The sequence below is a fragment of the Eptesicus fuscus genome, chromosome 15, assembly GCF_027574615.1.
Source record: "Eptesicus fuscus isolate TK198812 chromosome 15, DD_ASM_mEF_20220401, whole genome shotgun sequence".
Taxonomy (NCBI): domain Eukaryota; kingdom Metazoa; phylum Chordata; class Mammalia; order Chiroptera; family Vespertilionidae; genus Eptesicus; species Eptesicus fuscus.
The window spans coordinates 69,544,407-69,557,409 of record NC_072487.1 but is presented as its reverse complement, the minus strand read 5'-3'; the positions used below and the strand labels follow the sequence as shown (position 1 = coordinate 69,557,409).

The following is a 13,003-nucleotide window of genomic DNA, read 5'->3' as shown; positions in this document are numbered from 1 at the left end:
TATCCCCATTTGTTGCGGGAGGAAACGGAGGCACAGAATGGTTAGTCCCCCTTCCCCCCACCCCCCAATCAATGAGTGGGCAGCAGAGGAGAGATGAGACCAGGTGGTCTCCAGCTTATACGGAGGCGCTGCCTCCCAGCTCTCCAGGGTCTAGGGACTTGGCTGTTCCCACTGGGGATAGTCCCATCCGATCTGCAGCGGGGTCTCCAGCCTGGGGCCCAGGATCTTAGGGTTCTCCTGGGTCTTGTCTTCAACTCTGGGGTGTCTGAGATCGACAGCCCCACGCCTTCCGGCTGCCCTCCCAAGGAGATGGCCCGGCGAGATTCTGGGAAACAGGACGCACCTCCCCTCACTACGCCAGAGGAATCGAAGCCCCTGTTTGTGGACTTGACCCTTCGGGCAGCTGGCTCAAGGAGAAGGATCCCGGTCCCCATTTCACAACTATTTATGTAGATGGAGGCCCATCGTAAGGGATGCAGAGAATCTAATAGGGGAGAGAAAGGTCTGACATCTAAAGCGAAATGGAAAGAAGTGGTGGGGGAGGGGCAGCAAGCAAGAAATGCGTTGGGAACAGGCCTGTGTAAGATGTATTCCAGCAGTGACTTCACGACACAAACAGACCGAAGAGCAGCTTTCTTCCCTCTGAGAGCAGCCCAGCGGGCCCGCATCCTTGGAAACCGAGCCCCGGGGACCTGGGGAGCCCAGGCCAGCCTCCTGGGGGCACCTCTCACAGCATCCTCTTCTCTTTCTCTCCCCAGGGTGACATGGGAACATTGGGTCCGATTGGCTACCCAGGACCTAAAGGCATGAAGGTAAACAGGGCCATTCCCTATCCCAGGCCTCGGCCCATCCAGGCACCCCCTGACCCATTTCAGCCTGAAAGGGAGGGTGCCCTGACGTGAAGCTGGGGGACGGGGAGGCCATGGGTGCTGGGCGGGGGGCGGGGGGGATGTGTGTGTGCAGACAGCAGGTTATCTGTAGGTCCCTCATGCCAGACGTCTTTCTTGGACAGCAGTCCTGGAGCTGAGCATGAGTCTGATCTGCTTCCAGACCTCAGGACACTGAACGTCCAGTGGGGACATCCCCGGGGACACAGGAGCTATAATGGCAAACCACAGAGCCTCATACCTCCTGAGGGGGGCGAGCGTGCAGGAGAGAGATGGGCCAACGCTGGTGGAGCATGTTAGGGGCGACCCCGTTGCCAGTGTGTGTGACACGGCCCGTGGAGCCATCCCTCCCCGTCAGCACCCCTTCCCCCTGGACCGCTCCAGTGCGGTGGTTCCTGAGCCCTCCGCCCCTTCTCATGCTCCCTCAGACCACACCATTGCTGTAGGAGCTGGGGCCATCGCCCCTTTTACAGATGAGAAAACCGAGCGACAGCAAGTCCCTGGTATAAGCCAGGGCTCCTGACGCCAGTGGCTTTGAGCCGCCCTCAAGCCCGACCCCCGCCTTTGTCTTGCAGGGGCTGATGGGAAACGTGGGGGAGCCCGGACTGAAAGGTGATAAGGTGATCTGAATACTCCCTTATTGCACTGTGTTTTATCTGCATGCGACCCCCCTCCGCCTCGGCTGCTGCTGACCTCGCCAGGTCCACTCCCCTGCACTCCTCCTGCCACCCCTCTGCGCCCCCCCCGCCTAATTCTGTGCTCCCCAGCTTCTCCCTTGTAACTCTGGGTGGGGCTCAGACATGTGGTTCTGGGGACATGCAGACCTTGGCAGATAGAGCGTGGAGGACTGTTGAGGCACGGGCGGGGAGAAAGCAAGGCAGGTGTCTGGATTCAGAGTGCAAAGCTGAGGCCAGGGTCCGGCTTTGAGGCCAAAGCCATGGAACGAAGAGGGTGGGGGTGGGGGATAGAGAGGAGGAGTGTTGCCGCGATGATGGGTCCCAGCGCAGGTATGACGTGGGGTCCAGACCTCTCCAGGCACAGGAAGAAACAAATTTACTGAAACTGTCCGATTGGAACTGGGAACCCGTCCCAGAGCCCACATGGTCTGAAAACACAACCGAAAAACCGGGATGGGCCCCTGAGCCCCTGCCCCGCCTTTCCCCAGTTGCCACGGGGGCGCCACCCTTGTCACTTGTCCTTTGCACAGCCCTGCCGCCGAGCTCTCACCATCTCCCCTGTGTCCAGGCAGAGCTGGGAGTGGGTAGATGGGTCCCCAGGGCCCAGGTGGACAGGACCTGGCCTGGGTCATGCAGGACCTGAGTGACAGGGACCTGGGGGCTGCTCTGCTCTGCCCTGTGGCCATCTGCCTCCCTCCTCCCCCTACCAGTCCCTTGACCAGCCAGGCACTCCGAAGGGAGCGTGGGAGGGCTTCCGGCAGCATACGTGGTCCTAGGAGCCTGAGTGGGGGAGAGAGGCCAGGCTCCTTCTGTACCTGTCTGCAGATGGCCTCTCCTCCTACACCTAGGAAACAGGAACAGGGACCAGTGCGGGGCGCCATCTGGGTGCTCTGTGGGCATTAACCCATCCATCCTCCAAACCCACTCCCCCACCCCCCACCCCGTGAGACAGGAAGCTTGCCTGAGGCCACGCAGCTGGTAAGTAGTGTCAGGATTCAAACCCAGGCACCTGCCCCCAGACACCTGAACCAGGAGCACGACTGAGGTCAGAAGGACACAGCGGGCGCGCGGGCCTCAGAGGCCACCTCCTCCGGCGCCTGCATTTCACAGCAGGGAGAGCAGATCCAAAGAGAAGAGATTTGCCGAAGGGCACTCGATGGTCTAGTGGGCCCCTGGACTCCTAGGAAATCGGAACTGCCGAGCTGTAATGGGCATACCCAGATTGTCTTAGCAGCGTCCCTCCCAGCCCCCACTTATAGGTCACCAGGCGTGTGATGCTAACCCCAGCCTTTTCTCCATCTGTTTCCTCCTCCTCCTCCTCTGTTCCCCACTGCCATACCCAAGCCTCCAGCTGCACCCCCAGCTCCACCCTCTGACACTGCCCTGCTGCCTGCTGACCCTCCCTCCCCCACGGCCCTCCTCCTGGAGATGGGGGAGCTTTCTGTACAGCTACCTGTTTGCCCTGAGGTTGGAGACCTGAGCAGCCTGGGGGAGATGGGAATGTGGGCAGTAAGCTTTTTATAGGCAGCGCTGGCCGCCGGCTCACTGTTTCTTCAGGAACATGGAAATACACGTGTTACGTACAACTCGGCTGGCCTGCTGACTGCCGGTGCCCGAGACGTCTGGAGATGTGAAAGCTCTGGGGAAAGAAGAGGAGGAAGGAATTATTTTTCTGCCTATCGTGTTCAGGACAGTTAAATAAATCTTTAGGGTTAAAAAAAAGATGGAGGAGAAGAAAAGACAAAGAAGTCTCTTTTCTGCCCCCTTGGCTGGGGAGGGGCTTTCACGTTGGGAGAAGCGGGTTATGATCAGCCCCTCTTCCCCCGCACCCGCCACCCTGGCCCTTCCCGGGGGTGGTGGAGCCATCGCCTCATGTTCCGTGGTCGTCCTGCCTGGAATATTAGATTTTCCATGATCCAGCCTGGCCTCCGTCCCACTTACAACCACTTGGCTCCGTCCGCCTGCGTGGAGGCACTCTCTGGATCCAAGACTCCCGCTCCAGGTCCAGCTTTCTCCAAATCCATTGTCCTGATTTCTTAGGTGGCCTTTGAAAATATGCTGTGACCCCCCTCACGCCTCCTTTGGATATTAAAGAAAAAAATGTTCCTTGGTTCCTACGACTCTGGGATGCTCTACAGGGTTTTCCAAGTTGGAAAAACTAAAGCTAAATTTAAAAAAAAAAATTTTTTTTGGTTTGTTTTCAATTCTGGCTTTTGTTCTACCAAGGAAGTTCTGCTGGAGGTCACAGCCCTCGCTGCATGGCATGGGTTCTCTGAGCCTCTCCATTCTCCCACCTGCTCCCAGGCTGGGCATGGTTCCTGAGCCCGGGGGCCAGCGCACCGTTGGGAATGCCCACCGCCACGGAGAGCCAGAAAGGGTGAGGGCCGTGCGAGGTGGCTCCGGCTCTAAGGAGACATCTCCTGATGGGGTTCCTGGAGAGCTCGTTTCCCAGGACGTGGCTGAACACAGGGAGCGAGCAGAAGAGACGCCCACAGCCAGAATCAGTGTCACCTCGCCCATGCCCCATGCTGTCTTAGAAAAGAAGCACGCAGACCTAACTGGAGACCGGTTGACTCTACAAATGGTCTTTCCCCAGCCCGGCGCGCTGGTTTCTCCGCCGGGGAGGCCGGTCTGAAGCAGCTAATTAGAAGTAGACGGAAGCTGGTTCCTGGCGTAGAAACTTCCACAGAAGGAAGAAGAGACAGCTCCCAGCCTCGCGGCGAGGAGTCTGGAGCAACAGATGCCAGCACTCGGAAACCACGCAGCGGGCACCATGGTACCCGCTGCGCTCGCCGCTGTGTGACGTCCGTTGATGAAGAGGCCCAAGGGTGCAGAAACGGTCCCTTGCACCTGCAGGTGTCAGTTCTGCGGGGAAGGCCAGGCGGCATTGGGCAGTTTAGCTCCCACGGAGAGAGTTTTCGGCCATCCGAGCAACCCCAGGCAGGTCTGCAACTAGGCCGGCTGGGTCCCCCCCAGGACCTGCCTTCCCCCCGCCCCGCAAGCGGGGGGCCTGCCTTTTCCTCTAACAAGGCTGCTGCTGGTCAGGTGGACTTTGGGAACAGTCTCGGCAAAGCTGTACCTTGCCAGGGGGCTGCAGGTGGGGGAGGCTTCCAGAACCCACTGTGGTCTCCATCGTAACCTTCTTTGCTGGTGTGTATTTAGGGCGAACAAGGGGTTCCAGGTGTGTCAGGAGATGCCGGATTCCAAGGAGACAAGGTAATTGCAGCAGATTCTCACCCCCCTCCCCCCTTTTTCCCCCAGCCCTGCAATCCTGCTCTCTTCCTTCTTCCTGCCCCAGGGCCCATCACAGCCCAGGACCTACCTCGAGATCATTTCCTTCCAAACAGCCCTGTATTCCCTGCCCTCACCCACCCTCAGCATCTCTTCCCTGGACTTTACAGGCCTCCTGAATGATCCCCGCCCCTGCCTCTCCCCCCCCCCACCCTGTCTGCCTCACTGTGCTCACAAACTCTCCATGGCTCCCTATTGCTCCCAGAGTGAAGGCCTGGCTCCCCCCGCCCTGGCACCCAGGACCCCAGTGCGTGGGCCCCCTGACACTTGCATATCCCTCATCCTTACAGCCCTGTGCTCGGTCCCACTGACCTGCCCACTGCCTCTCTAGGCTTTGCACACACTGCTGCCTCGCCTCGCACACCCTCTGCCCGGCCTCTGCTCGCCCAACACTGCCCCCTCCCTCAGGACCTGCTCCGATGCCATTCTCTCCATCTGCTGGGGGTGTGGCCGCTTCATTTTCTCATTGGCCTGAGCAGCCTGTCTGCTCCTCATCCACGGCAGTGCCTTTCTCCCCTGGTTGATGGGACGTGTGCTCGGCCCCCTGGCAGCCAGTATGTCCCCAGGCTGCCCCGGCACAGCTGGGCCCAGGCTCCTGCCCAGAAGAGTGGACACTGAGGGCATGTGTGAGTGAGTGAGTGAGTGAGTGAGTGAGTGAGTAACTGGCCTTCTAACTGATGGACTGAGGCGGCCTGCCCAGGCCAGCTCCTCTTTGCCTGTGTCCCGTACCATGTGGCCGCATCTGGACCTCACCCTGTCACTCAATGAGGCCCAGATGTTGGCCAGCTCTCCCTCTCCTGGCTGGCCTATCCTGACCCAGCCTGGATGTCTCTGGGTTGCCAGACACGCAGGCCTGGCTGCTTCTCCTGCTGGGCTCCAGTCCTCAGACTTCCCTGCTGGAGCCCCAGGGTCCCGAGGTCCAGGAAGCCTGCTGAGGACGGGCTGCTGTCCCACCTTTGCATGCCTGGGGCCCCACCCTCAGGGGTGCAGAGCTAGTACATTTCCCTGCAAGCAGGGACCGTGAGGGCAAAGCCCATCTTCCTCAAAGGCGGCTGTTCTCCCGGCCTCAGCCTGGCCAGGAGGGCCCGGCAGCTGTTCATCTGGCTGTTTCTGGTCCTCACTGACCCCAGCCTGCTCTGGGTCTTTTCCAGGGGAGCCAGGGATTGCCAGGGTTCCCAGGTGCACGGGGGAAGCCAGGGCCTCTGGTAAGTACCTTCTATTCTGAGACCCCCCAAACCTCACACCCTCCAAAAGGTCACCCAGGACCTCACTTCCTCCTGCCGCAGCCCTGGGTGATGAGCAGGGCAAAGCAGGAATGGAGATTCTCCCACTTCACAGATGAGGACACTGAGGCCCAGAGGGTAGGAACTTACCCAGCGTCATAGATAGGCCTCAGTCACTGGCAAGCATCTTGGGCTTCAGATATCTTGTCAATAGTAGTAACATAATTAATAATAGCAGTAGGTGTCATTTATTTATTGAATATCACTGAGTGTCAGATACTTCTAATAACCCCAGGGGTTATAGAATTATTCTTGCTCCCATTTTACAGATGGGTAAACTGAGGTTTCACAAGGTGAAATGACTTGCCCTGGATCCCACGGCTAGTAAGTGTAGGAGGGCGGGGTTTGAACAGTAATAGCTCCTTCTAGTTATCTAGGCAGATTTCATTTGTATACCCCTGAGCTTTCCAACCGCCCGCAGCCAGGGGGATAACACAAGGGGTCAGGAAAGGTGAGCCCTCACTTACCCCTGCCTGCCCCCCCCCCATAATCTCTTCTCTTCCACAGGGCAAAGTTGGAGATAAAGGATCCCTCGGGTTTCCTGGGCCCCCTGGGCCTGAGGTATGTGATGCCCTATTTCTCTCTATCTGACTGCAAGTGGGACTGGATATTGTCCTTGGTAAACCAAAAGCCCAGAGGTAGGGAGATACTTGTCTGAGGTCACACAGCAAATGCGAGATGGGGCTGAGGATAGAAATTCCGAGGTAGGCGATCTTTTCCGCCTCTGCCCTCCTCGGTCAGTGGCAAGTGGGACAGAAGCTGGCCTCGGGGACCCTCCCTAGCTTTGTGGCTACCTTTACAGTTTTCGGGAAAAATACCAGGAGCGTCCTCTGAGCTCTGGTGCCTATACCTTTAATAGGAGCTCTACACATTCTCTCCCATCTGCTCCCTGGGACCTTTCCAGCCACTCACAGCCCCCCTGCACAAGTTCAGGGCTCAGCACTCCCGGATCTGGTCTGACGAGTGAGAAGCCACTATAAAATTCTGGCATTTGAGTGGAGAATGAGAAACAATGCAGGATGGTTTAGCTATTAACATAATAATTCCAGTCCTGGAAGCAGAACCCCGAGAGAGAGTGTCCCTCCGATCCCTGTGAGAATTAGCATAGGTATGCTAGACATTCCTCATGAGATGGAGTGAGGCCGCTGGGTGAGCTCCGCTTGCCCCCCTCTCTCTACTTTGGGGACTCGCTCTGGAGAGCAGGGTGAGCAGTGCCAGAGCCGTTGTCTGTTCAGGATCAACAGCACCCAAGTCCTCTGCTGGTCTCCACCAACCCCGGCCGGAGTCCCACCCGCCCTCGACTCCCCGGCCCTGGGCTAGCTCCTCCGCCAGGTCTCAGAGACAAAAGTCTGGCTCTGCCGGCTTCCCCAGACCCTTCCAAAGACCACTCCCAGAAACGCCGGATGGATGAGGGAGTGTTTCCTGAAAGCTACAAGTTCTGACTTTCCACTGTTTTGACTTTGGCCGTGACACCGTCCTATCTTTAGACAAATGGAGTTGGCCTCCCTTCGTGGCCCTGATTCCTTCCCCTGGTCACGGTGGAAAAAGACTCTTCCGCGAGCCCTGGTTTTCCCCGCAGCCCGGCCAGTGCGGGTGGAAAGCGAGCTCCCTCGCAGTCACTAGGCTCCACCTCGTGCCAGGAGGCTGTGTGGCATCTCTGGGGTGAGAACTTGTTGATGCGCCACCACGACGTGCGGGGAGGCATTCCTACCACCGGGCTCCACAGGAGGACAGGGAGGCCCAGCGCAGGGCGGGGACCTCCTCAGTGGCCCTGCTTCTGCAGCAAGGAAGGTCTACCTTGGCTCCCTCACGGGGCCCTGGAAGCCGCCGGGGTCTGTCTCTCCGGCGTTGGGTTCTGTTTGGATTGTCTGACTCAGAAGATGGCTCTGCTCCGCCGAAGACAGAAGCTGATGAGCCTGTCGGCGCCTCCCAGGGACCATAGCGGGAGCTGCAGCTCCCCAGCCCCCATCAGTGGTCTCTTTCACTCGTTAGTGGGCCCGATCCATGTGGGGACCGGAACCTGGTCTGTGTCCCCACGGCCAAGTTCTCCCTGGAGACGGCCCACCTCAGGCAGACTTGTTTTCCTAGGAGTCTGGACCCCACGTCCTTTTGGATGCAGATTTGTATTGAGGTCTTACCAGGCAGCAGGCGCTGAGCGAAGCCTTGCTTACATTCCTCCCTTCAGGGCTCAGACCTGTCGGGCGGGAGTTAATGGTCACCATTTTGCAGATTAGGAAGCTGAGGCCCAGAGCGGCTCAGGAACTGGCCTGGTCACACAGTGCGTGGAGTTGGTGGCAAAGGATTGAGCCCCTCATTTTGAAGGAAAAAAACAACATGGGGCTTCAGCTACCTATGTGAGCTCCACATTCAAGACCATTCTTGCCTTGGCCGGCGACAAGGGTGATAGGATGTTTGAGCTGCAATTTAACAGGAATTGCCAAAACATCAAAGGAAGGAGGAAAAGAAAAGCCACCTTATGAAGGCAAGATGGGAAGGAGGCACTTTGGCTGCAGGGATTCATATGAAAAAGGCTTTCTTTGGTTTCTAGCTGGCAGGAAAGTGAGGGAGGAGGGAGGCTGCCCCGGAAGTGAATGGGGTCCTGAGCTGAATTAACAGAGGTATGACACCTGAAACAAAGGAGGCGGAAAGGAGGGGATCCTGCTCCACGTCAGAGAGAAACTTCCACTGCCCAGTCATCCCTCTGGAAAGACTGCTCTGGGAGCAGTGAGCCCCCATTGTGGGTGTGGGAGTCTGACACGCCTGGCCAGGATGTAGTGGGAGGAGCCAAGAGCAATTAGATCAGTGCCTTTCAAGCTGTTGAAAGTCACAGCAACCCCAGAGCATACTCACACCTGCAGGATCCCTGCAGTCAGAGATGACACTTCTCAGAGCAGGAGCGGGCTGGCTCTGGGCCCCGGCTCATTCAGGCTCAGGACTTGAGAAATTCTGGGGTAGACACCCTGTGTGTGCTTGTTCCTGTGCTGCGAACATTCCTGCATTGTTCCATTTCCTTTTCTCAGCAACCCTCTGAGGCGTAGGGCTGGTACCGCCATCCCTGCTGTAGAATCAAAATCAGGGCAGTGAACTGCGCGGCCCCGGTCACGCCCGCACAGGGTGGGCTGGAAACCCAGGTCGGCACCCCCAGGACCTATGCTCTTAGCACGTCTCTTCACAGTCCCCATGGGTGACCCCTGCTCTCTGCCTCTCCCCAGGGATTCCCCGGAGACATCGGCCCCCCTGGGGACAATGGCCCAGAAGGTGTGAAGGTGAGTCCCTGCCGCGGGCAGCTCCGCTGAGGAAGCTGATAGTTCTGTGATGGGGATGGAGGTGCCACCTCAGTGACCTCTTTTTGTTCTCTTCTCACAGGGGAAGCCTGGAGCTCGAGGCCTGCCAGGACCCCCTGGGCAGCTGGGGCCCGAGGTAAGACCATCTGGCCCTGCCCCTGCCATTGTCCATCCTCCCCAACCCCTGGCCCACTCTGTCCTGTGTCCTGCAGGCCTTGGGCGCACCCTTCAGCTCATTCCTGACAGCCCTGCTCTGCGGCCTGTCCAGGTGCCTTCTCTGCCCTGGCCTGCCCGGTGGGCCGCTCCCTCACTCCGCTGCACCCCCCTGCACCCACCTGCCCTGGGGTTTCTTCCTCGGAGCCACTGCCACTGCGCCTGCTCAAGGTGGCACAGTTTCTTGGGCATTGATATGGGAGGGTAGGAATTGTTGGCTCCATCTTACACGTGAGGCCTTATGACTCACAGGAGTGAAGAGACTGCCCGGTCCTGTGGTTAGTGGCAGGCAGGGCTGGGATTCAAAGCCAGGTCTGCTGGCGCCCAAAGCCCATGGGTACCATGACATAGACCCTATGCTGCTGACTTCCGGCTCCGGGGAGCCGCCTGGGGCGTCCTCGGAGAAGCGCGTGACTAGCACAGCTAGTAAGTGGCAGAGATCTGCTATTGACTCACACGTGATGAAGGGGATCGACAAGGTCACTGTAAGTCCATTGGAGCACCAGCTGGACGCTGTGCACACTCAGGCAGGCCCCACCTTTTGCCCGAGGACCCCGGGACACGGCCCTGGTAGGGGTGCAGGAGGCCAGACGCAGCGCGCCCACAGGCAGGCATCCAGCGGGCCCTGGGTCTGGCGGGTCCCAGCGCTGGCTTTGGGAGCCACCACATGAGGCTGCTTTCCTGGAATTGGGACGGGGCAGGGAGGGGGGGGAGCTCTAAAGAGGGACCCTTGGTCAGGCCTGGCAGGCCAGAGGGATGGGTTTGGAGGCTGCCTGTGCCTGCGGGAAGGCCTGGAGAGTCTCCACAGGCCACAAGTGGGAAGCGGGGATGGGTAGAGAAGAGAAAAATGGCCCCCCGCCATGTGCTTCCATCTACACTCACGTTACTGCTCAAGAAACCCCTGGATATGCCTGCCACTTGCTCACTCTTCATCGATTCACTCATCTACTCATGCAGTTCCTCTCGTGGCCTCCTCCCTCCTTCCGTTCACATCCATGAGACACTGTGCACCCCCATCCAGAGCAATGTTGGGGGTGGCTTCACGAAAGCATAAAAGATCATCGCTGTCCTCCAGGAACGTAATTTAAGCCAGTCGTTATACTTTGGGATGATGCACCATTTTACAGATGGGGAAACTGAGGCACCGTGAGGCTAAGGTCTGCCGCCAGCAAGTAAATGGCAGAGCTCAGAATAGAGCCCATAGCTCTGAGCTGCAGTCGGGGCTCTGCTCCCACAGCACAGGATGGGGTTTCACTTTCCTACCCCGCACGGCCCTGTACCCAGGCGATCACAGCAGAGGACAGCGAGGGCCCCATCCACGAGGAAGTCCCCGTGACCCGGCCTCTAGGCCATGACCGGTGGTGCCCCCGCCCGGGGTCGGCCAGGCAGGGCGCCTGGGTGGGCCGTTTCTCTTGGTCCAGAAGGACTCTCTTCTGTCCACCTCTTTCCCTTCTTATAGGACAGGTTTCCCAAGAGCCCCCCTGGATTAACGTTCTCCTTTTCCCTCTCTCTTGCCTCCCGACCCCAGGGAGATGAGGGACCCATGGGACCACCTGGCGCCCCTGGCTTGGAGGTGAGTGTTGCTGGCGGAGATTTTGTTGGCGCTGAGCCTGCTATGCACAGTTGGGCAACATTCGGGTAGCGATCCGAGAGAAGTCATGGGTGGGGGCCTGGGCCAGCCAGAGGGGGGACTAGGACAGACCTTAAAGGAGAGAAACAAGAGGCGGGACCCTGACCTCCGTCCTCGCCCACCTGCTGGGTGCCGGTGCTTTTCGCCCATTTTCTCATTCGAGTCTCCCATGAGGGAGGCACCAACCATTTTTCTTGGTTTCACCGGAGGCCGGGGAGGCTCAGAGACTGAGGGGTTTAGCGTCTCACAGCCAGGAAGCGGATGCCCTGCCTCGAACCTAACCCTGCATCCTCTGTCCTCGCCACTGCTCACAGCGGCCTTCCGGAAGGTGCTTGTCCCCCCCCCCCCCCAATCCCTGCATTGATCAATCAGCAGTTCACAAATGCTTTGGTCTAGGACCCCTTGACACTCTTAAACTCTGTGAAGGACCCAAAGTGCTTTTCTTTCTGCGGGTTACATTAGCAATATTGGCCATCAAACCTGAGAGATTTGAAATGTATTGCTCCATTTAAAATTAATAATGAACCCACTTCATGTCCACAGAAATACTAGTTTAACAAAAAATAGCTACATTTTTCCAAATCAAAATAATCTCATGGAAAGAGTGGCATCGTTTTACTATCTTTAGCATCTTTGCATTCAATCTGCTGACCATCCCACATGCCACGTAGCCTCTGGAAACCGCCGCTGACACTCGTGAGAGCGCGAGCGACACAGGCAGGTGACATCTTAGTCCTGTTATGAAAACAGTTTGACCACATGGATCGCCGAGAGGGTCTCAGGGACCCGCAGGCGCCTCCAGACCACCCTGGCAGGACCCATCCCCCTGCAGGGCCCTTTATCTCCCGTTCAGTCCCCTCTCTTTCCTCCCTCCTTGAAGCAGGTGTCATCTCCTCGTTTATGAGCTAGGTCAGCCAGGGAAGGGGGACTCTCCCAAGGTCACACAGCTGCAGACCTTCCCTGCGTCCCTCCCCCCCCCCCCCCGAACAGCCCGCTGACATGGGGCTCTGCATCCCGGCCCCCACGCCGGGCACCGTGGCCCTGCCCTGTGCCAGGTCCTGGGACCAGCCGTGCTGCCCCACCAGGCTCCTGTCATTCATCTCTTTCTGTTGCAGGGTCAGCCTGGCAGGAAAGGGTTTCCTGGGAGGCCCGGCCCTGATGGCTTGAAGGTGAGCGGACTTGGAAGTGACGAGGCTGAGGAACGGGAGGGGGAAACGCCTGGGGAGGAGAGGAGAGAGAGGAAGTCAACATACGAAGACCCAGGGCGAGCCCTGGACTCCATGGCCAGTTGTGACGTGGGGATGGGGGTGGGGAATAGTCCCCATTACCATGGTAATCCAAGGAAAGGGACATCATCTGAATGCCCTGCCGTGGGATGCTCGAGTAATGGGACACAGCGCAGCCACCACGGACGGAGTGGTGGGATTCTACTCACAGGAAGTGCCTGTGGGTGTGGTGGTGGGAGGCAGGTATGAATCGGCGCCTTACGGTCTGAGCCCGTGGCAGGGGCCGGGGGCACCGTGCTCCTGGGTACTCAGAGCAGAGGCTGGCCTGTGGGCAGGTTATCTCCGGGCGCTGGGATTCTAGATTTCCTCCTCCTCCTCCCCTGGGCCCCTGTGTGTCCCCACATGTGCAATAAATGTGTAATACATTTGTTTATGGTTTTCTTTTAAGTTATGAAGAAAGAACTAGCCTGGGTAGGACAGTGATGACCCCCACTCAGCAGAGGGGCAGCCTC

At 58.5% G+C, this 13,003-nt stretch overlaps 1 protein-coding gene across 1 annotated transcript in view; it reads left to right on the top strand.

Annotated features, from left to right (window-relative positions):
• COL27A1 (collagen type XXVII alpha 1 chain) overlaps window positions 1-13,003 on the top strand; it is a 124,788-nt gene that overhangs the window by 59,079 nt on the left and 52,706 nt on the right. Inside the window, exons 15-23 of the mRNA XM_008155255.3 lie at window positions 759-812; window positions 1,463-1,507; window positions 4,727-4,780; window positions 6,007-6,060; window positions 6,646-6,699; window positions 9,351-9,404; window positions 9,505-9,558; window positions 11,164-11,208; window positions 12,381-12,434. Coding sequence (XP_008153477.2) covers window positions 759-812; window positions 1,463-1,507; window positions 4,727-4,780; window positions 6,007-6,060; window positions 6,646-6,699; window positions 9,351-9,404; window positions 9,505-9,558; window positions 11,164-11,208; window positions 12,381-12,434 — 468 coding nt within the window. The remainder of the gene's footprint in view (window positions 1-758; window positions 813-1,462; window positions 1,508-4,726; window positions 4,781-6,006; window positions 6,061-6,645; window positions 6,700-9,350; window positions 9,405-9,504; window positions 9,559-11,163; window positions 11,209-12,380; window positions 12,435-13,003) is intronic.